General features: G+C 35.9%; 1 protein-coding gene across 10 annotated transcripts; it reads left to right on the top strand.

Annotated features, from left to right (window-relative positions):
* The first annotated feature begins 114 nt into the window (after positions 1 to 114).
* LOC125273390 lies at positions 115 to 20,894 on the top strand. 10 transcript variants are annotated; one of them, XM_048198758.1, is made up of 24 exons: positions 115 to 266; positions 738 to 899; positions 1,105 to 1,206; positions 1,350 to 1,483; positions 1,698 to 1,745; positions 2,049 to 2,099; positions 4,182 to 4,232; positions 4,326 to 4,350; positions 4,428 to 4,619; positions 5,118 to 5,251; positions 5,348 to 5,416; positions 5,511 to 5,629; positions 5,710 to 5,812; positions 7,526 to 7,585; positions 7,686 to 7,829; positions 7,950 to 8,021; positions 18,320 to 18,446; positions 18,564 to 18,703; positions 18,792 to 18,860; positions 19,168 to 19,295; positions 19,398 to 19,506; positions 19,632 to 19,706; positions 19,902 to 20,045; positions 20,255 to 20,894. In XM_048198758.1, exons 2-24 carry the CDS (start codon positions 761 to 763, stop codon positions 20,333 to 20,335), a joined length of 2,316 nt encoding a protein of 771 aa, XP_048054715.1. In that variant the 5' UTR covers positions 115 to 266; positions 738 to 760; the 3' UTR covers positions 20,336 to 20,894. The 10 variants fall into 10 exon arrangements, with proteins under 10 accessions (XP_048054715.1, XP_048054696.1, XP_048054642.1 ...); XM_048198739.1 differs by having other exon boundaries at positions 4,170 to 4,232; positions 5,713 to 5,812; positions 20,255 to 20,893; XM_048198685.1 differs by having other exon boundaries at positions 4,170 to 4,232; positions 20,255 to 20,892.
* The last annotated feature ends 3,978 nt before the right edge of the window (positions 20,895 to 24,872 follow it).

A 24,872-nucleotide genomic window follows, 5' to 3' on the forward strand; every position in this document is an offset into this window, starting at 1 on the left:
TAAAAGAAATTTGCAATTCAGTTCTGAATGATGCACAGGTGTTTGTTTTCACTTTCATTTCATTTTATTTTTTGTTGTTCCCTTTAGCAAGTAATCAGGTGGATTAGTCACTCAGGAACATAAAAAGGCAGACCTACTGAAAGGTGTCGTTAGGTGAATCATGGAAACTGAAAAGAGATGAGACAGTGTGTACGTCATTGCGTGTGTAGGAGAGAGAGAGAGAGAGGGGGAAATAGAAAAATACAGAAAGTCGTGGACATCGCAAGGTGAGTACATTAATGTAATTAGTAGTAATTCCAATTTTAATGTTGTATTTTCTGGTCTTATATTTTCTCTTATTTTGAACTTTGTCACTCAATTTCCAAAACAAGAGTCCAGGAAGCAACTTTTAGTTTCGTTTCAGTGTCAAGACTCGCTTTGAACATTCATTAGATCTCAGTCTCATTATAATCTGTAAGGTCTAATATTTCTTACATGAATTGGGTAACTTTTCAGCAAACAAAACAGTTTGGAGGATTCAGTTGTAGGCTACATTAAAATAATGTAACCATACCATACTTCTCGATTTCAAAAGACAATAAATGTAATCTTACTGTTAAAGTAGTGTAAAATTAGCTACTACCGATAATTAAAAGCAATTTATTATGATGTAGATTTCATTATTGTCAAAAAGACGATACATTTTATGAACAAAATCAACGATTTCCTCTATTAAAACATGTCAAATCAATGTTAAGAGTGTTTCAGAGAACCACAGGACATGGAAGGAGAGTCGATCACAGACACCGAGTCTGAAACAGAATCCGAATGGGATCCAGAGAGCAGCACAGAATATGACAGTCTGAGTGAGAACGACAGAGAAAAGAAAGGAAAACGAGGGGGGAAAAGGAAACGAAAGTGTAAGCAAACAGGACCAACTTCCTTATGGACCAACATGATCCAAGCCAAACGTACCAAAAGAAACGGCCAAACTGAGCTTTCCAAGATACATTACATTACTAAACAATTAGATGAACTGAGGAGAGATAAATTAAAAAGATTTGAGACATACATTTAACACTGATGTGAAGCTCATTCATGCCTGACATCTGCCCTGTATTTCAGACTCCAGCCAGAATTTGAGGCAAACAATTGAAAACCAACTCGAACTTCCTGTCAAATGTGGAGCTAAAGATGGTGTCCTTTATGTGGAGAAATATAATGACAGTAAGTACAGACGCTAAAAGAAAGCAATTATGAGTCTCTTGTTGAAGGCAAACATTGTTCTGGATGTTCAGAACACCCAGATGCTCTAAAACAAGTCCAGTATAGTGGTTGAATAAACTGTAGCTGAACTTCTCTGTCTTCAGTGCAGGCATGCATCTTCAGTGAAGGCCAGTGGTTCAAGCCGATTGACTTTGAGAGATTTGGAGGAAAGGCAAGGAGCAAAAAGTGGAGGAACAGCATCGTTTACAATGACATTCCACTCCAGGAACTCATAAGGGTGCATAAGAACAGCTTCATTGCTAACAGTCTCAACTAATGCACACCTATGTACAGTTATAATTACCATTTAGTCATTGTTAATATGCCCATAATTTATTTATTTTTAGCGAATTATTAGTAAATCCAAATGTTTGAGTGTCATTTAAATTGAAACATTAATAACACATATCATTGTGTTGATGTTCTATCTTTGTTTTTCTTTCTGTTAATAGGATGGACTTCTTTTACCCTTTAAGAAATATGGAGTTCAGAATAAACAGGTTTGGATGTTTTGTTTTGAGATATGTTTGTAGAATAGCCTGCATGATGATATGAATGAAACCAACAAAAGCAACACCTGTGACTGAGATCATTAGTTATGAACTGTATGCATCCCAGCTTTGTTGTCTCCACCAATAAAGTCTAAGTTTTGGCATCTGGAACTCCCTGTCTTGATGCAAAGAGGAGAAGAATTTTTCCACAACCCTAGCACAAAACTAACCCCTAAATCTGATACATATATGTTTTGAAATAACAGATATTATATCCTGTATATATTTTCACTTAATGTCTGTCTGTTGCAGAATGACTCTCCTGAATCCTCACCAGTTACTGACCGGCTCAGAAAAAGGAAGGTTAGATGCTACATTATATATTATGTTTTTTTATACAGTCATGTGAAAAAGAAAGTACACCCTTTTGAAAAATTGTCTGGTTGTTAGCAGGTCTTAAAATTAGGCAAATACAACCTCAGATGAATAATACCACATGACATATTACACTGTTATTATTTATTTAACTTAAAATAAAGCCAAAATAGAGAAGCCATGTGTGACAAACTAAGTACACCTTATGATTCAGTTGCTTGTAGAACCACCTTTAGCAACAATAACTTGAATCGTTTTCTGACTTTAGCAGTCTCGCATCATTGTGAATGAATTTTTGCTCACTCTTCTTTACAACATTGCTTCAATTCACTGAGGTTTGAACATATCTGTTTATGTACAGCTCTCAAAGTCACGCCACAACATTTCATTTGGGTTGACTTTGACTGGGCCATTGCAACACCTTGATTCTTTACTTTTCTTAGTCATTTTGTTGTAGATTTGCTGGTGTTCTTGGGATCATAGTCCTGTTGCATGATCCAATTTCATCCAAGCTTTAACTGTTGGTCAGATGGTCTCACATTTGAGTCTAGAATACTTTGGTGTGAAGAGGAGTTCATGGTCGATTCAATGTGCTTGATATTTGGTATGATGTGTTTGTGCTGATATGCTGTGTTTAGTTTTCACCAAACTTGGTGCTGTGCATTATGGCCGAACATCTCCACTTTGGTCTCCTCTGTCCAAAGGACTTTGTTCCAGAACATGTTAACTGAGGCCTCTAGAGTCTGAGATGTAGCTCTTAGTTTTTTTGCAGTTTCTCTGAGCATTGCACCATCTGATCTTGGGGTGAATTTGTTGGGATGTCCACTCCTGGGAAGATTTGCAACTGTCTTGAATGTTTTCCACTTGTGAATAATCTTCCTCACTGTAGAATGACAGACTTCAAATTGTTTGGAAATGGCCTTATAACCCTTCCCAGATTGATGGGCAGCAATGCCTCCTTGGCATTGTGTTAACACACACCTGAATGCTCTAGACCAGCAAACTGCCCAAACCTTTGCCTTATAGAGGTGATCACACTTGCTGATGATCAGTTAATCAAATGCCTTTGATTAGCAGCACTTACTGCTACTTACCCTCTTATTGGAAGACGTAAGGGTGTACTTAGTCAATCAGCTCCCTAGTTCAGTAGTCACGGCACTGATCAGGGAGTAGGCCATTTTATGAGCATTTTATGAATACTTAGGACCATGTGATATTTCAGTTTTTCTTTTTTATAAATCTGCAAAAATGTCAACAATTCTGTGTTTTTCTGTCAATATGGGGTGCTGTGTGTACATTAATGAGGGAAAAAAATGAACTTAAATGATTTTAGCAAATGGCTGCAATATAACAAAGAGTGAAAAATTTAAGGGGGTCCGAATACTTTCCGTAGGCACTAAATATAGGCACTTTATACTAGGAGGCACGATCGGTTACGATAAGACATGATTGGTTGGTGCGATAAATCTGGGCTCTTGTTTTCGTGTGCGTTCTCGTCGAATCGGCCTGATGAAGACAGTGATGCCGTTAATGGGAAGACTAATTAAAAAGTAAGTACACAACTGTCACTTAGATATCCCCGCTTTATTTAATGTCAAAATCAGACTCGAAATGGCCTGAAAACATGATGACTGCGGCGGTTTTTAGTGAGCAATCAGCGTGGTGAAATTAAAGATACATCTTTGTGTCTGAGTGACCAGTGTGTACAAGCTTGACGACTGCTGAAAATAAATTGACTATTAAAAAGAAAAGCTGAATATTAGTTTATAAATAATATATATTGTTTAATTTGTTACTGCTTTCAGTTATTATTTTTGAATAAATGTAAAATGCGTAAAAACACTAACTTGATGAAATTTATACTTGGTTTTTATAAATAAAACATTACGTAGTGTAAAAATACTAAACAGAATCTTATTTTGGTGTCTCTTTTAATGTAATGTTAACTTAACCAGGAAAATTATGTAAAAGGGACATAAATGAGGACAATGCCTCATTTTAAAACACCACTGCACACCACTGATATATATATATATTTCCATTTCCTCTAAATGACAGTATGTTGCACAGATTGGCTCTCCTGAATCCTCATCTGTGACTGTCAGGCTCAGAAAAAGAAAGGTTAGTTCCTGATATGATGACTTTACATTGAGGGAATTTTACAGCTGTACTCATGTTCCACATCTCTGACATGCATCTTTTCTATTTTCACAGTGCAGGAGACAGCCGTTCCACTCTGGTCAGTATAGTAATGATCCAAACCCATATGTATGTATGTATTTCAGTGTTTCCTGAGTGTTTGTGCATTTGTTGTAGAACCCAAGGAGTCGATTAATGGCAGTGAAGATGGTGATGGTGACAGTGACAACAATGATGTCAATGAAGTTTTGGATCTTGATGATGATGATGATGATGATGTTATTGACTTGAGCATGTTTGAAGGTCCAACCCTACCTGTTACTTGTGGTTCTGAATCTGGCATCCTACATAAATATCGCTTTGCCAAAGGTGAGTGAGTGGGCACATTTTTTAAATTAATTACTACATATTAATATATTGTGTGATTTGAAATATGTTTTATATTTAGCGGCTCCAAAAAGTATATGGAAACTTCAGGCAAACCAAGTGTCATTTATTTTAAAAAAATATAGAGCACAAATATACTTTGAAAAAAATAGTTTGTCTATTTTTAAGAGAAAAGCAATAGATGTACAGTACAGTCCAAAAGTTTGGAACCACTAAGATTTTTAATGTTTTTAAGTTTCGTCTGCTCACCAAGGCTACATTTATTTAATTAAAAATACAGTAAAAAACAGTAATATTGTGAAATATTATTACAATTTAAAACAACTGTGTACTATTTAAATATATTTGACAAAGTAATTTATTCCTGTGATGCATCATTACTCCAGTCTTCAGTGTCACATGATCCTTCAGAAATCATTATAATATGCTGATTTGAACTATGGTCCAGACTCAGAGTATGGTTCAATGTTGTTGTCCCAGGGCATCGTGGGAGATGCATAAGAACAGAGAACTTCTGGCTCACACCTGAGAATTTCATCAAACTGAACAAACCAGAAGGAACATGGAGGAAAGATATTGTGACCAATGAGATACCTCTAGGAAAACTTATAATGGTAAAAAAATGAGTCGTTGTGTCATAAAGTTCACATTTAAAGCTCTTTGAAATAATTTGACACTTATAAAACTCTGTGTTCTCACATTCTTTCCAGAAAAGAGTTTTGGAACCGCATATGATAAACTGTTACTGTGAGATTTGTGAAGAACAAGATCAATATCAAGTAAGATATCATCACTTACAATTACCACGTCAGAACATCAAAATGACCATTGAATGCTTTAAATGTTTAATTTCTTTATGAACTCTTGTCCCAGCAGAATGATGACGTGTGTTTCGTGTGTAACTCTGAGGGAGATCTTGTGTGTTGTGACGAGTGTCCACGAGCTTTTCATTCACACTGTCATCTACCAGCTGCAGACGGAGACTCACTTGGGTGAGAGAGAGAGAAATCATGCTGGTTTAGACAAACTAAACAGTTGACTTTGTGTAATATTGTGTGTTTTGTCTGTACAGAAGCCAGTGGAGCTGCACATTCTGTGTGATGAAGAATATGAAAGATTCCAGTCAAAAGACCCAACAGGAAGTTTTGAGCAGTCCAGTCTCTCAGTACACACTGGTAAATTCATATATATCACACACTCCACTCTTCCACCAAGGCACTTGCAAGGTCTCACTGGGCATCTTTCTTCTTCTTGTGTTTTTTCAGAGTTAGAAAGGTCTCTTTAGCATCCTTAAAGGTACACTGTGTAACTTTTGGCCTCTGTAGCAGTTAAAAAACAAAACTGCATGCATTTTGCAGCAGAACATTGTTTTGGTTGTGCTTCAGCTCTGTGTGTGGATTAATACGGTTCTTTCTCATAATTAAAATATAGAGAGATTATCCCACTGCTCATAAAATTATTTACTTCTAAGCTTAAGAGATGTAACCAGTTTAGATGGAAAGGATCTCAAGCTGACTAGCTGAAGACGTTACTGTAGCTACATCCATTAATAGACACGGGACTTGCTTGAAAATAAACTCCAGCACAGCTCTACAACAACCATCATGAAATGACCCTTCATAATAGATAATGCTTTACAACGAACTCTGTTAGAGAGCTACATATGGCAATTTATCTGTTATACATTACAAAATACATTATTCACCTGTTGAGTAATAAAAATGCCATCTCCGTTTTGCTTTAACAACAGTTCAGATTCAGGTGATTCCCTGGAGGTTGGAGATTTAGCTGCTATAAGTCAACCTTTCTCGCCCGTTGTGACAAGTAACCTATGCCACTGTATCATTTAAATTTAGTTGATTTCAAACAAAAGAAAGTTACATAATAAGAAATGTCTTTCTAAATGTTTCGTTAGCATGTTGCTAATGTACTGTTAAATGTGGTTAAAGTTACCATCGTTTCTTACTATATTCACGGAGATCAGAGTAATGTTGTTATTTTCATTATTAAACACTTGGAGTCTGTATAATTCATAAACACAACTTCATTCTTTATAAATCTGTCCAACAGTGTGTAATGTTAGCTTTAACCATGAGCACTATCAAACTCATTCAGAATCAAATGTAAACATCCAAATAAATACTATACTTACATAATCGGGTATGCTGCATGACGAACACTTTGTAAAAATCCATTTTGAGGGTTATATTAGCTGTGTGAACTTTGTTTATGCAATGTATTATAGAGCTTGGGGGCAGGGAGCGCAAGCATTTAAAGGGGAAGCACGCTGAATCAATGCATCTTTAATAATGCCCCAAAATAGGCAGTTAAAAAAATGTATTTTGAGCTGAAACTTCACAGACACATTCAGGGGACACCTTAGACTTATATTACATCTTGTGAAAAAGTGTTCTAGGGCACCTTTAAGGACTGTTCCACAGGTGCATGTGCAAAAATTGTTTATGGTTCGTCGATCAAGCATTAAAGTTTATCAGTTGGCATTTACACCTTCATCCAGTTTGACTCCTGTGTGATCGTTTAGAGATCTGATCACACATATCCTGGCAAAATGCAAATTGCCACTTACATATTACATAAGATTGCATTAAGTGAAACATGTCTGAAAACAGTGCTGTGTTTGGTGAGAGAAATGAGAAAAACAAGATTCCAAGTGTAATCCAGTGAAATAATTCAATAATTTTGTTGATCAGGTGAGCAAACATCATAATGCAGTTTCAGAAGCAGAAAAAAAAGCATAACATCATTACATATTACTTGTGTTGCTGAATGGAGATAAAAGCACATCTGCTTTTACACCTTCATTAGATGAGGCACACACACTACACTGTTTTACAGTCTGTTTCTCTCTGTGTTTGATTCTGTTTCAGCACTGTCAGTACCTGCTGTTACACCTGCTACATGAGAGCATGACTGAGCCCTGCACTAATGTAAATCTCATCTTCAGCAGCTTCATCTGCCTCTTTGTCATTATTTACAGCTCTTATATGTGGTGTACATGTATGTGACGTCTGCACTGCTGGTGTTCAGGTTTCAGGATACAGTAAGAATATTTGTAGTCCCATGATGCTGGGCCGAGTGAAGCTGAACCTGGAGAATAACGATTATCAAACAGTGCAAGAGTTTGTCTCCGATATTGAACAGATTTTCAACTACTGTTGCACCTCCAACGGAGTGAGTTTAATTTAAACTTTATGCAAATGTTTTCCAGTGTTGCAAGAATCTTAATTGTTTACCATCTCATTTTATATACTAAATTCTGCCTTTTTCTCTCCTTCTCTCTTTTCTCTGTAGGATAATGACTCCAGTAGAATGACCTCTAGGCTGAAGGAAGCATTCAAGAAGGAGTTTGAAACTGTCTTTAAGGTCTTATAACATCATGCTGTGTGTTGATTGTCAATGTGTCAAAAAGTTAATATCAGTTTTTCAAATGCCATGTCATGCTTGAGATGTTGCAAAGGACGTGACCCGTGTGCAGCGGTTAAAGACTCCAGCTAGCTCGTGTTTACATGCTGCTGTTGGTTAATGAAGTTTTGATGGATGAACTCGAGGTTCAGTTAGTCTCTTGTCATGTCAAAAGAGATAATACTTTTCGGTTTTATAGACGTCGCCATCTTTAATATTACGTTGATCACTGTCGTCATGGTTACTAGTAAGAGAATACAGGCTCGACACTCGCTGCACGTTCATACAGACAGTGTTCCAGACGCTACTGAAAGTTGCTGTGTGAACGAGACATTTCAAGACTCACACCTGTTAAGTAAATGCGGTTGTCAATCCCATAAAATGACTGTGTGAACGTGGCCAAAGAAAAGCAATTGGTAAATAGAGAGAAAAAAGCATTTGCCAAATTCTTTTTAAAAAAGCGATTTAAATGCGCATTTAAAATGATTTACTAATGTACTTTTTATTGTTTTATTGATCTACATTTTAAAAAATGAATTAAATAACGCATTTCAAATTTGTCTATTTATTTATATATTCAAAAAAGATTTTTTTTTTTAAATTTACTGTTTTATTGTTTTATTATAAATTACATTTAAAAACAGGAATTAAATAAACGACTTTAAATATGTCTATTAATTTGCCCATATAAAAATTGATTCATAAATATACATTTTTATGTTTGAATTATTAAATTAATTAATTGATTCTTTGTTTTTGTTTTTTCTAAGTGGCACTACTACTAAAGTAGCTATAATATGAAAGAGAATCACAATTATGAGCAGTGGCAAAGTGAAAGTGCCCTTTGCGGTCGCATCGCCCCGCGTTCCCATTTCTTCCGCCCCCACGGAAACGCAATTTTTTTCTTTCGAGGGGGAACCCCCACCCTCACGCCACTGATTCATGCTGAGTTCACGGCACGCCACCTCGTATTTACCGGAATCTTGAGATGACAGCACGTGACATTATATTCAGAGTTGTTCACGTGCTTTGCCTGGGAATTATGCATTTCAATGGCACCACTATCAACGCTTCCCTCTTGTGCTATCGGAAATTTGATCATTCCCACTTCTGAAGTCGAAGTTGAACAATTGCAAACAGCAATAATAAAACAGATGAAATCTATTAATTTGTGATCTTACATAGTGCAACTAAACTGCATGTGCTGCAATAGGATTCCATAGTGCGGGTACATTTGATACACTGTGTCTCAACTGTACCCCGCTGACCACCTCGAACATTTCTCTAGATTTTACGATGACCTTGTATGACACAAAGTCATGCAATATGTCAGTGTTTAGAGCACAGATTAAGGTTTAGGAAAATGTAAGTTAACTTTAACAGTCATATAAGGATTAGAAGCTATTCAATGTGGAAGGGATGTGGTGAAGTGAAAAAACTTTTGCCAATATCTTCAGACTGGAGAAGTGCATATACTTCAAATTTCCTACGATCGAAGAGGACGCTAATACGCATGTGCAAAGCAAATTTCACAGATCAGACTTGTTGTGTACGCAAGTTATTTAAGGTGTTTCAACTGTATCCCTGTACTAACTGAACCTGGTCTATGTGAATGGCAGTCAGTTTTTTACTGGCAGGTGTCGGCTGCCAGCTGACAATTTTTTTTTCTTTTTTCGCTGTACCAACATTCGCTTTCCCAACATCACTTCCGTATAATTTACGAGTTTAAGAGCCAAATTGTCCCATACAGGCGGGAGACTGTACTGCTCCTGTTAAGTGGGATAGCCTACAGAAATATACAAATCCTTCCAGGCAGATCGTCCCTAGTGAAAAAAAAAGTATACTAAGTATACTTGCAGCAAGACTAATTATTAGTATATTTCAATTGTGTTAATGTTTAGTTAACTTAAAGTGTGCTATTTTGAAACAACTAATTTTGTACTAAGTATATTTTAGTTGAAATTAAGTTGTATTAAAACACAACTTTAAGTATATTTAGTGTACTTTTGTGTGCTAAATTGGAACAACTTCAAGTATACTTAGTACACTTTAAGTATATGCCTGTGTAGGGACTAATTACATGCTTGATTAGTGATATTAAAGTGTACTTAATTTGTGTTATAAGTATCCTTTTATGTGTTATAAGTACACTTTGTGATTTAAGTACATTACAAAATAATTACGAGTGTCTTCCGAACACACAAGCAATATACAATGAATACATTATTTTACAGTAGTACTGTATGCTCAGTACCTTTGGCTTATTCCAAATACTAAAAAATACACACTTTGCAGTCAACAACAATATACTTTATTACTTATACTTTGTTTAATATAGTCAGCATGTAAAGTGGATCAAAAATCATCTTTCATCAAAGTTGTCCTAAAACCTTCTTCTTATGAAAACTTTGCTTAACTTTTTTGATCCACTTCAAATGTTGACTAACTGTACTTTGAATTACATAATCTCACACAATACAGTTGTGCTACTATTTAAATACAGTTTAACACATTTTCCCAAAGTTGAATACATTTGTTTTCAAGGCCATTTGACCAATCATACAAACATGTGCCATAAACCACCACACACAAACTCAAAAAGAAGATTTCAAGCCGAAATCTCGCTCTCCGTTGGTAACTGTTAGACTACAACTTAAAGTTACCTCCAAATAGCAGCACTTTTCTCTGGTTCTTTCAGGATCGCCATTAAATTCCTAGCCGGTTGTCGTCGTCATCTGTCAGTCTGCGATGTCACTTGATTGAACTGGTCAGAATTCCCAAGATTGAGCGATGTATTGCGCTTTCATTGTTTTATTAAATAAATTATACTTTGCGACATATAATTCACCTGAAAGCCCCTGAGTGACTGAGCGAGGGGAATTCAGACGAGGACCGTGAAGTCAGCAGCTTTGATTGGCTGAAAGCAGTGAGCAACAAAATCTGATTGGTCACAGACCATGTTGAAGAGACATTTGAATTCCGAACAAAGTCCTTAAATTCAACCACTCAACATATTTTTTTTTCCGCATGCAACGTTACTTGTGCTGGTGGTGGTGTGTTGTTCAATATAGAATTGTGTATACGATTGTAAAATGATTCTGCCAGTGTAAACTTATTAAACATATTTACTCATATTTGGAAATTATAGGCTACACTGCATATATTAAATGGGCTTTACTTGTGCTTATGTTTCAGTATGACTAATGCATCATTGCAACAATTGTTACAATGATGCATTAGTCATACTGAAAGCATTCATAAGCATTCATTCCAAGGATGAATAAGTAAACTTAAAAAATATACACAAATTTAACTTTAGATACACTACAATTTCAGGATATTAAAAATTTATTTTTTAAATATACTTTCAGTGCATTGTTACAATGATCATTTTCAGTACACAGTTAAAATATACCTCAAATATATTTTTATAAAGTGCAAATAAATACACTTTTAAAAATAAACTGAACTTACACTTCAAGTATATTTTTCTAAAATATATATTTTTAGAAAATATACTAAAGTACAATTATTTTAAAGTGTGTTAAAAGTTGTATTGTGAAAATATGATACTAATATACTTTTTATATATTTAAAGATAGTAAATTTTTGTTAGTATATTTGCAATGTACTATAGAAAAAGGGAATATATTTAAAATACAATAAAGTATACTTTTTTTTCACTAGGGGTCCATCGTCAGGTATGCAAGAGTCAATTATGCAAAATGTTGCATTTAATATCCCTGCTGAAAAAAAAACAGCATATGCTGGTAAGGTAGGTTTTGAAGCATAAACCAGCTCAAACCAGCATACCAGCTTCAAAACCTACCTTACCAGCATATGCTGTTTTTTTCAGCAGGGACGCCAGCAAAATCTGTATATAACTTGTCTGTTAAAGAAGTGTGAGACATCATTATTACGAATTTGATACAGAAGTGTCTGTTGTCCCTGGTGAAAAAAAAGTATGCCAAGTATACTTGCAGCCAGACTAATTATCAGTATACTTCACAAGTGTGTTAATGATTAGTTAACTTGAAGTGTGCTATTTTGAAACAACCAATTTTGTGTTAAGTATATTTTAGTTGTAATTAAGTTGTATTAAAGTATAACTTGAAGTATATTTAGTTTACTTTTGTGTGCTAAATTGGAACAACTTCAAATAGTAGGCTAACTACACTTTTAGTGCCTGTGTAGGGACATATTACATGCTTGATTAATGATATTAAAGTGTACTTTATTTGTGTTATAAGTATACTTTATTTGTGTTGTAAGTATATTTTATTTGTGTTATAAATATACTTTGTGTTATAAGTATACTTTATTTGTGTCATAAGTATACTTTATTTGTGATTTAAGTACATCAAATTAATTACGAGTGTCTTCCGAACACACAAGCAATATTCTATGAATAGGCTATATTATTTTACAGGTAGTATAGGCTACTATATACTCAGTACCTTTGGCTTATTCCAAATACTACAAATTACACACTTTGTAGTCAATAATAATATACTTTGTTATTACTTAGCTATACTTTGTACAATATATAGTAGTCTACATTTGAAGTAGATCAAAACCTTTCATCAAAGTTGTCCTAAAACCTTAATCTTTGATTAACTTTTTTACTGACCCTCCATACACAAATAAACAGAGCTGGGTAGATTACTTATGAATTGTAATCAGTTACTGATTACAAATTACATGACAAAATTTGTAATCAGTAATATAATCTCTTAGATTACACATTTTTGGTAACGTAATTTGACTTCTTTTGGATTACATTTAGATTACTTTTCTGCTAACCCTTATTTTATGTCACATATATTGTAGGATAATCTTGTACTATTTTGACAGATACAAAGAAAAAATATATTCTATTCACCAACAACAGATTCTTCTTAAAGTGCAATGTATGGACAGTTAATACTTCAAAATACTATAACTAATGTACCTGTTAGTGGTTGCTGATAGTAACACTTAATAAAACAAAATCACATTTTAAGATTTTACTTAAAACATGTTTACTTGAAATTAAGTAAATTTAGAAAACGGCAACATTACAAAAACAAATATACTTGTTGTTTCTGATTTCTGTGCATGATTCCACACCCCTCCCCCTCACCGGCGGAAAAACTCAGAATCTTGAACGTATGTAAGAGGCAGGTTTATTATGAAAAAAATATAAACTTAATCAAAGAATTTTGTGAACAACTTACTGCCATTGTGTAACTATGTAATCATGTAATCCATAAAAAAGTAACTGTAGTCTGATTACGAGTATTTTAAAAAGTAGTTTACTCTAATTACAAGTACTTGATTTTTGGAATCTGATTACGTAATCCAGATTACATGTAATCCGTTACTACCCAGCTCGCAAATAAATTACATATTATAATCCATGTTCTGATGAGCTGCTCATTATTACACTTGAGTCTGATGGCCGCTTACACATCAGAGGCAGTTGACTGCAGAAACTTGTGAAGAACAGCATCTGTTAACACAATATACAGTGGGTACGGAAAGTATTCAGACCCCCTTAAATTTTTCACTCTTTGTTATATTGCAGCCATTTGCTAAAATTATTTAAGTTCAGTTTTTTTTCCTCATTAATGTACACACAGCACCCCATATTGACAGAAAAACACAGAATTGTTGACATTTTTGCAGATTTATTAAAAAAGAAAAACTGAAATATCACATGGTCCTAAGTATTCAGACCTTCATATATTTAACTCAGGTGCTGTCCATTTCTTCTGATCATCCTTGAGATGGTTCTACACCTTCATTTGAGTCCAGCTGTGTTTGATTATACTGTTTGGACTTGATTAGGAAAGCCACACACCTGTCTATATAAGACCTTACAGCTCATAGTGCATGTCAGAGCAAATGAGAATCATGAGGTCAAAGGAACTGCCTGAGGAGCTCAGAGACAGAATTGTGGCAAGGCACAGATCTGGCCAAGGTTACAAAAAAATTTCTGCTGCACTTAAGGTTCCTAAGAGCACAGTGGCCTCCATAATCCTTAAATGGAAGACGTTTGGGACGACCAGAACCCTTCCTAGAGCTGGCCGTCTGGCCAAACTGAGCTATCGGGGGAGAAGAGCCTTGGTGAGAGAGGTAAAGAAGAACCCAAAGATCACTGTGGCTGAGCTCCAGAGATGCAGTCAGGAGATGGGAGAAAGTTGTAGAAAGTCAACCATCACTGCAGCCATCCACCAGTCGGGGCTCTATGGCGGAGTGGCCCGACGGAAGCCTCTCCTCAGTGCAAGACGCATGAAAGCCTGCATGGAGTTTGCTAAAAAACACCTGAAGGACTCCAAGATGGTGAGAAATAAGATTCTCTGGTCTGATGAGACCAAGACAGAACTTTTTGGCCTTAATTCTAAGCAGTATGTGTGGAGAAAACCAGGCACTGCTCATCACCTGTCCAATACAGTCCCAACAGTGAAGCATTGTGGTGGCAGCATCATGCTGTGGGGTGTTTTTCAGCTGCAGGGACAGGACAACTGGTTGCAATCGAGGGAAAGATGAATGCAGCCAAGTACAGGGATATCCTGGACGAAAACCTTCTCCGGAGTGCTCAGGACCTCAGACTGGGCTGAAGGTTTACCTTCCAACAAGACAATGACCCTAAGCACACAGCTAAAATAGCGGCTTCACAGCAACTCCGTGACTGTTCTTGAATGGCCCAGCCAGAGTCCTGACTTAAACCCAATTGAGCATCTCTGGAGAGACCTAAAAATGGCTGTCCACCAACGTTTACCATCCAACCTGACAGAACTGGAGAGGATCTGCAAAGAGGAATGGCAGAGGATCCCCAGATCCAGGTGTGAAAAACTTGTTGCATCTTTCCCAAAAAGACTCATGGCTGTATTAGATCATAAGGGTGCTTCTACTAAATACTGAGCAAAGGGTCTGAATACTTAGGACCATGTGATATTTCAGTTTTTCTTTTTTAATAAATCTGCAAAAATGTCAACAATTCTGTGTTTTTCTGTCAAAATGGGGTGCTGTGTGTACATTAATGAGGAAAAAATGAACTTAAATGATTTTAGCAAATGGCTGCAATAACAAAGAGTGAAAAATGTAAGGGGGTCTGAATACTTTCCATACCCACAGTACAAAAGATATATGATATTGACAGTTTTCGTTTGTGAGATTGAAAAGAATTTAGAAATTGGAAATAACTGGTAGAGTACAACTTTACCTCCAAATAGCAGGACTTTTTCTCTGGTTCTTTCCTGGATCGTGAAGGCCATTTTATTCCTGGCAGGAATAAAATGTCAGGAATACTCAGTCAGGCTGCGATGTCACTTGATTGAACTGGTCCAAAGATTGAGCGACGTATTTTGCTTTCAATGTTTTATTAAATAAATAATGCATTGCGACATTGTACTTCACCTGCAAGCCTCCTGTGAGTGAGCGAGGGGGATTCAGATGAGTACCATGACGTCTGCAGCTCTGATTGGCTGAAGGCAGTAAGCAACAAAATCTGATACACTACATACTTCACTACAATACACTACAACTTCAGGATATTAAATAATTTAGTAATTTATTTATATACTTTCAGTGCATTGTTACAATGACTATTTTGAGCATACATTTTAAAATATACCTAAAATATATTTTAAAGTAATGTACAAATAAGTACACTTTAAAAAAAAATTAAAAAATACACAGAACGTTCATTTTAAGTATATTTTTCTAAAATATATGGATTACAATTATTTAAAATTTACATTTATTTTAAATGTTAAAAGTTGTATTGTGAAAACAGGTAAAAGCATAAATATATATCGTGACGTATACATTCAGGAAAGAAAGGCTCAACAACCAACAAAACCAGGTAAGTTCATAAATTCATAGGGTATGTCAGGTTTTTATGATTAGCAAACTTAGTTGGACAGTTTCATTCAAAGACCTGATGACTAACGTTATAACTTGTATAACTAGTCAACTGTTGTTAGCTAATGTTTTACGCAATGTTATATTAATATGCAAATGAAACACAAACAAACAGGTCCAACTCTGAAATGGCAGTTTATTACTGAGTCAACATCTACGTTAATTACAATGATTGATTAACGTTACAGTCTTCTACAGGTGTTATTCCGAGTTCTGCATAACGATACCTCCAAGTACTGTTTAAAAACGATATAATATTCTTTGTGGGGTTCATCAAAGGTGATAAATAATTCGGCAGAACAGATACCCGTAGGCTACCTGCCGAGATCTGCATTCACCTCTTTTCTCAGCATAAATTGACTGTTAAATCCCGTGAGGTGCATGCAGAACTCGGCATAACTGTTAGCGGTTTTGCCCCCTGGCCTGAATGCGCGTGCATCCAGTATTGTTGTATACAAGAAACCCGTCTATAAAGTATACTTTTTTTTTTTTTTTACCAGGTGTATTGTATTATTCTGCATGCTGTTGTAAAGTTGCTAAAAAAAAAGTACTTTGTCACACTGTAGATCTGTGAATTAATGGGAGTCAGCGGCCAATTGGACCCCGACTTTCTAACGAATGAGCAGTTGCTACTTTTTCTTCGCCGTAAGAAGATTTCGTGCATAGAGCAACCGCACGCATTTCTCACTCAGCTGCGCGACCACGACCTGATGCCGGAGAAACTCTTTGAGGCAGGAACACGCCCACTCTACATACACCCATGCATCTCTTTTATAGTCATTCGTGTTATTGCTAGAACTAGCAAAACGCTCCAGTACCATCGTTTTATGAACATGATAATTTTTGATCATGTATGGCAAATGCATGCTTTTTGGACATGGCACAATAATAGTACTGTTTCTGGACATTCAGCCATAATACCATGTTTTAAAGGCATGTACTATGGCAGTACTGTTTTGGTCGTTGTTCTGCAATAATACTGTTTTTGCACATCTAAAACAACACTATGTACATACATAGCCTCTGTACAGTAGGCATACCATAACAAAAATTTGGGGTCGGTAATTTTTTTGTTTTGTTTTGTTTGTTTGTTTTTTTAAGAAATTAATATTTTAATTAAGCAGAGAGCCATTAAATTGATTAAAAAAAAAGTGACAGTAAAAACATTTGTTACAATTTTTTTTTTTTTAAATTTCAGATGAAATAAGAAATCCATATCTCAGATTCCATAAAATAGCTATCTTCAATGTTGATAGCTAATAAATAAGTATAATAATAAATGTTTCTTAAGCATCAAAACAGCATTTTAGAATTATTTCTGAAGGATCATGTGACGTGATCATGAGACTGGAGTAATGATGCTTAAAATTCAGCTTTACCATCACAGGAATAAATTACATTTAAAGGTGCCCTAGAATTAAATATTGAATTTATATTGGCATAGTTGAATAACAAGAGTTCAGTACATGGAAAATACATACATTGTTAAAAAAATGAATAAAAAAAAAATCTATGGGGTATTTTGAGCTGAAACTTCACAGACACATTCAGTGGACACCTTAGACTTATATTACATCTTGTAAAAAGAAGTTCTAGGGCAGCTTTAACCTCCAGTATTATAGAAAACTGTTATTTTAAATTGATTTCAGAACGTTACTGTTTTTACTGTATTTTTGTTCAAATAAATGCAGCCTTGGTAAGCATAAGAGACTTCTTTCAAAAAATTAAAATAATAAAAAAAATCTTACTGGCCCCAAACCTTTGAACTGTAATGAATATCATCACTTTAACATCACTTTACAGTGGTACATCCACTGTAATTTTTAAAAGCTGTTGTGTAAAAGCACAGTGACGCCTGACCATACTTATATTTTCCTTAATGTTTTGCTAGGCCCTGCTTACACCTGGCATTAAGATTTGTTTTGGTCGATCAGATCACGAGTGGACGAGATGCACTTAAACGTCTACTCCTGGTGTTTTAATCCGTCTCTTCTGTCCACATTCAATCACTTCTGTTCTGATTTCTTTGATTGCATAGACGTTGTGTACATTTTGGCACTTTTTATTTAGACATTTTAAATGTCTAAATAAAAAAGGTTCTATCTACAAAAGGTTCTATCTACACAGTCAAATGGAATGCAAAAAAAATTGAAGCTCAATATCTCAAAACTGCTCAGAATGCAGAATCTTATAATTCCAAGGGGATGATTTGTAAAGTAAAAATTCCCCCGCAAATGACCTACTATATTTTGCAGAACACCGAGGTCCTGTGATAATATTAGTCCTGTGCGAATCAGCATCTTTGTGATTTGGCGGGGTTTCAAGGTTTTTGTTTCCTGTGTGCCTTTCAGGAGAAGAGAAATAGGATATGTGCCCCAAATAAAGAGATGACAGATCTGTCAGTTTTCCAGGCTCCCTCTTTACCAGTCACCTGTGTTTCACTTACTGGGACTCTACACAAATACAGGTTTGCAACAGGTGCGTTACTGCACTGATATGTGTACTGCAGCAGTCTGTGCAGAACTCGGTATGCAATTTGTTTTGTCTGTATCAAAGGTTTGAGTGGGAAGTGTTTATGTTTACTTCATGTTGCAGGGAGTCGTGGGAAGTGTATAAGGACCGAGGAAAGCTGGTTCACTCCGGAGGAATTTGTGAACCAGGAACAAACTCTCACTGATGGACACTGGAAAAAGGATATACTGTGCCATGGAAAAACTCTTAACTTTTTACTCAAGGTATCAAACTGGATAGAACATTGAATGATACAAAAGAGAAAAATCATGATTATTTATGTATTTGTTTATTTATTACTGTCATTTTTAGAAAAAGATCCTACGCATCCATCCTCTTCTGTGTGAATGTGTGAAATGCAGTCATCAACTAGAAGACCTGGTAAGAAATATCTCCAAAACTGGCATGTCTGTACATAATCAGTCATCATGACACATTACAAAAGGTATTTCCAGAAGCATTACAAATGTTGAGAATTTGGGAAATAATTATTAATTGCCATAACAATGTAAAATAAACAAACAAACAAACAAACAAAAACTTACATTAGCTTATTTATCTTTATCCAAAATAATCTTTTTTATTTTCAATTTTGTGATTTAAAAAAATGACACATCAGCGAAATGCCTTTGAGCTTATTTCTGTGGTAATGAACATGTTATATCATGTTGTGTCGTCCTATAACTAGATGGCACAGACAAATGACGATGTTTGCTACGTGTGTGAGTCTGGAGGAGATCTCGTGTGTTGTGACGAATGTCCACGAGCTTTTCATTCACACTGTCACCTACCAGCTGTGGACGGAGACTCACCTGGGTGAGAGAGAGAGAGAAACAACAAATAATATCATTAAATCAACAAGTATGTGTGTTGTACATTCATCATTCTGTATATGTGTGTTTGTTTGTTTGTTTGTAGGGAATGGATTTGTACCTTTTGCATGTTAAAAACCAGTCATCAATGGCGTGACTCCAGTAGCATGACTGAACAAGAAGCTTTCAACGCTCCAGTGTCGCAATACAGATTGGTAAACAAACACACAAATTGGCACCTTAATATAGAAGATAACCACAAATATTTAAACTGCTCACATGTTTTAGAAACACAACAATTATTTATGGGCCTAATTTTTTGTGTGTTGTTTGTCTTTAGCACTGCCACTATCTCCTGTTATGTGTGTACAAGGAGGACACTCAGAGGGTGTTTGTAGAGGATCCACGCAAAACAGTAAGAGTGTCTCTTTTGTCAACCTGCACTCTTTTACATACACTTCAAAAAAATGTTCTTCTCATGCCGTAAATTAATTTAATTTAATCATAATTTGATTATAAATATAATAATAGGGAATTCAGGTTGGTGAAATTTACATTTAAAATTAAAAAAAAAAAAAAAAGATTAACCAGATTTTTTTTTTACTTCCAGGTGTCCAGATACTCTCAGTTCATTTCTCAGCCAATGTGGCTGGACAGAATAAAGCTAAAGTTGGAAAGTGACGAGTATCAGACGGTTGGAGCATTTGTCTCTGACTTTCGGCTCATTTTCAGCAATTGCAGCACATTCAACAAGGTAAAATTTACCGAAACAGATGGGACATAATTATTAAAGTGGCAAAAAAAAAAATCAATGTCATATATGGACAGATATCTTTGACATTATTGATGATTTTTTTGTTTTATTAACATGATATTGTGATGATTGACATGAAAAGAAGATGCTTGTTTTTTGACTGTGTTTTGACATTTGTTTTATATTTTGTTCTCTTTTGCTCTCTAAAGGACAATAAGTTTGGGAAAATGCGTGCCAGGCTGAAGGAAATGTTTGAGAAGGAGTTCCAGAAAATCTTCACGATCCAATAACAGCCAAATATCACAAAAATTGAACCGTTCATTGCAGTAAAAAATTTAAAATGTGGGGAAAAACACACACACGTTTTCTCCAAAACACGTTGGCCAAAATTATTGGCACCATTGTATTAAAAATAAAAAAGTCATTTTGCCAAGATAACGGCTCTGAGTCGTCTCCTATAATGCCTGATGAGTTTGGAGAACACCTGAGGAGAGATCAGAGGTCATTCCTTCATACAGAATCTGTCCAGATCCTTCAGATTCCAGTTCCATGTTGGTGCTTCTTCTCTTCAGTTCACTCCACTCATTTTCTTTAGGGTTCAGGTCAGAGGACTGGGAAGACCATGGCAGAAGCTTCATTTTGTGCTTAGTGACAGAGGATGATTGAGGATGAGAGTGAGGATGATTTTTCTTGAAACACTCCCAAACAACTTGTGGTGATGTGTTTTTTTTTCTTTCTGACCCCAAGACTATAATCATTTCTGTAATTCTCCAGCTGTGATCCTTGAATCCACACACACACACACACACACACACACACAAACACACACACACACACACACACTTTCAATTGTTTTACTCTTTTTTTTTTTTTTTTTTTTTTTTTTTCTAAGAAAATCTGTCATCAAGTGTCTCTTTGAACTTCTGAGGATTGTGGTCTGTAGCTGGCTGTCACTTGTTGCTTGTTTGTATGCTCTCTCTCTCTCCAAAAGATCTTCCACCCCAAAAGACCCCCTTTTTATATACTTTCTATTGATGCACATTATCTCTACATTTCACATGTTGCTTCTACTTGCGTTAACATATTTCCCACATGCATTTAATTGTTACATTACTTGCGTCAATTGCTTTATTTACTTGTGTCAGTCTTTTTCATGTTTGCATCAATGTCATTAGCAATAAACACATTTTATTGTGCATTTTATCATATTTTTACCTTGTTAGACATTTAATTCCTAACTGTCTTCCTTTTTTGGCAGTTACACATACTGTAACAATGCTTCTGTCCCCCAGAACCCATGTTTACCCACATACCTAATGCAACCTACTTCATCTTTACAGGATGTGGTATACATTTGAGTGCACTGTGTGTGTGTGTGTGTGTGTGTTTTTATGTTATATCTAATTGTTTGGAAGAGAACACTCCATTTCTCTTGACAACCTAAAATATTTACTTGGAGTCCCCTGAGATTTTAAGATTTTAAATTTTTCAATAATTTAACATATTTGCATGTTCACAGTTCTCTGATGTTGGATAATGACCACATTGACATGCAGGTAAACAAATAAAATATTAATCATTTTATTTTCAAATAATTTATTCATTTTAACTTTACATTTTTATGATTTAATAAATCGTTAGTTTTTCATCAACTTAGAAAAATGGTGTTCTGATGTAGAAACCGAAGCGCTGCAGTTTCTTTACAGCATAAAACAGCGTAGGAGACCGACATAGATGAGAAGAAAATTGTTGAATAAAGTGGTTATTTTTGTTTTGTTTTTGCACACAAAACCACTGTAGTCATGTTGACTAATTTAAAGGTGCCCTAGAACTTTTTTTTACAAGATGTAATATAAGTCTAAGGTGTCAACTGAATGTGTCTGTGAAGTTTCAGCTCAAAATACCCCATAGATTTTTTTTAAATTCATTTTTTTTTAACTGCCTATTTTGGGGCATAATTAGAAATGAGCCGATTCAGGGTGTGTGGCCCTTTAAATCTCGTGCTCCACGCCCACGGAGCTCGCGCTTGCCTTAAACAACATAAAAAAAAAGTTCAAACAGCTAATATAACCCTCAAAATGGATCTTTTTTACAAAGTGTTCGTCATGCAGTATGTCTAATCGCGTAAGTACAGTGTTTATTTTGATGTTTACATTGATTCTGAATGAGTTTGAGGCTAGTGCTCTGTGGCTAAAGCTAACATTACACACTATTGGAGAGATTTATAAAGAATGAAGTTGTGTTTATGAATTATACAGACTGCAAGTGTTTAAAAATGAAAATAACAACGGCTCTTGTCTCTGTGAATACAGTAAGAAACGATGGTAACTTTAACCACATTTAACAGTACATTAGCAACATGCTAACAAAACATTTAGAAAGACAATTCACAAATATCACTAAAAATATCATGTAATCATGGATCATGTCAGTTATTATTGCTCCATCTGCCATTTTTCGCTGTTGTTCTTGCTTGCTTACCTAGTCTGATGATTCAGCTGTGCACAGATCCAGACGTTCTGCCCTTGTCTAATGCCTTTCATAATGTTGGGAACATGGGCTGGCATATGCAAATATTGGGGCGTACACCCCGACTGTTACGTAACAGTCGGTGTTATGTTGAGATTCGCCTGTTCTTCGGAGGTCTTTTAAACAAATGAGATTTATATAAGAAGGAGGAAACAATGGAGTTTGAGACTCACTGTATGTCTTTTCCATGTACTGAACTCTTGTTATTTAACTATGCCGAGGTAAATTCAATTTTTGAATCTAGGGCACCTTTAACGATGTCTTTACTACCTTTCTGGGCCTTAAAAGGTGCAATGACATTGCTGCCTATGTGTGGTTCAGATACCTCTTGGATTTCATCAAAAAATATCTTAACTTGTTTTCTGAAGATGAACAAAGGTCGACATGAGGGTGAGTAATTAATGACATAAATTTCATTTTTGGGTGAACTAACACTTTAACCAATGAAATTATCTGCAGGGCAGGATTTCTGGTGATACTATAAAGGATGCATATCACTGTGTCCCAAGGGCAGATTTGGGGCTCTCTTGTTTACTTTTTGGTTCATCGTACACTGACCTATAGGCAGAAACTGAAATCGGCTAAATGGACTGTTAAAAGATGGACTAATGAAGCAGAGCAGGATTTACAAGCCTGCTTTGAGTGCACTGATTGCAGTGTTTTTAAGACTGCTGCCACCGACCTAGACAAGCTCACAGATTCTGTAACATCATATCAGTTGAGGATATGTGCATTCCTACCAGGACTTATTTAACATACAACAATGACAAACAGAGGTTCACTGCAGAGCTCAGACAACTTCATCAGGCCAAAGAAGATGCCTACAGGAATAGGGAGAGAGTCTTTAAATGGAACAAATACACGCTGACAAAGGAGATCTGAAAGTGGCTAAGCAGAACTATTCTGGAAAGCTCAGGAAAACTCTCTGAATGTCCTACTTGTACACACATAACAGGAGACAGTGGCAGTAATAAAGAAGCTCACTATGAGTTCAGTATCTTGCACTGAATGATAATCGTTATTCTCCAGGTTCAGCTTCACTCTGCCCAGTATTATGGGACCACAAATGTTCTGTATCCTGAAACCTGAACACCAGCAGTGCAGACGTCACATATGCTACTGTATTTTTACTTCCCAGAATTAAAGGGCACATATTATGCAAAATTCACTTTTACATGGTGTTTGGACATAAATGTGTGTTGGCAGTGCGTGAACACAACCACCCTACAATTATGTAAAAAAAATCCACTCCTTTCTTTTTTTTTAATCCTCATTAAATCAAATCAGTCTCATTAGACATGCCATTTTGATTCTCTGAGCAATGTGACGTCACACTGCTTAGGCCCCGCCCATGACCGCTAAAGCCGGGGACACACCTAACGATTAGCTGAAACATTTCTAAGACTGAACTGAACACACATACCGATTGTTTCCTTCGACTGAAGCAGATTTAAATACTTACACATGGAATTTGAACACCGACTGTAATCGCAGACTGAACGCAACTGGCTCTGACTGGACGCGTTTGAGCGCGATCAGTCATAAGTATCAATTTACATTCATAATCGGCCTTACAATCGTTAAGTGTGTGCGCGGCTTAACTGACAGTCCTGCATTGCCATAGTTTCCGCCCTCAGCGAGTTGTTGTCAGGGTTATGTACTGTCTAGTTGTTCAGTCCTCATTGTTTTCTTTTTGCCAGTTTCTCTTTGTCTTGTCTGTTGCCATAGTCAAAGTACACACAAATCTGGCAACCATCTTGACCTAATTTACACATGCAACTGTATCACAGACAACATTTTGGTGAAACCCTTGCACATTTCTGATCATTTCATCATCACTTTTAATCTACAACTCACTACTTCAACTCACATCAATCCCTCTACCTTCAGACGAAACCTGCGCTTTCTTTCTCCTTCTCATCTTTACTCTGTTGTATCATGCTCACTTTCCTCACCCACACAATTCTCATCTCTAGATGTGAATACCACAACAGACACTTTATGCTCCACTTTAACTTCTTCTCTAGACAGAACTTCTCTCTCATCCAGGCCAGCACGTGCTACTCCCCTCTAACCCCTGGTTATCTGATGTTCTTCGTGAACACCAGACCAAACTTACGGCAGCAGAGAGAAAATGGAGCAAATCCAAAGATCCATCCGACCTAGGTAGGTCTCATTCTTTTTTGATAATGTCCATGGTGCTAAATATTCATATTTCCACAGCATCAACACCACTTCAAACACACAAACACTTTTCAAAACATTCAACTCTCTCCTCTGTCCACCTCCACCACCACC

Source organism: Megalobrama amblycephala, linkage group LG1, assembly GCF_018812025.1.
Source record: "Megalobrama amblycephala isolate DHTTF-2021 linkage group LG1, ASM1881202v1, whole genome shotgun sequence".
Classification (NCBI taxonomy): Eukaryota; Metazoa; Chordata; class Actinopteri; order Cypriniformes; family Xenocyprididae; genus Megalobrama; species Megalobrama amblycephala.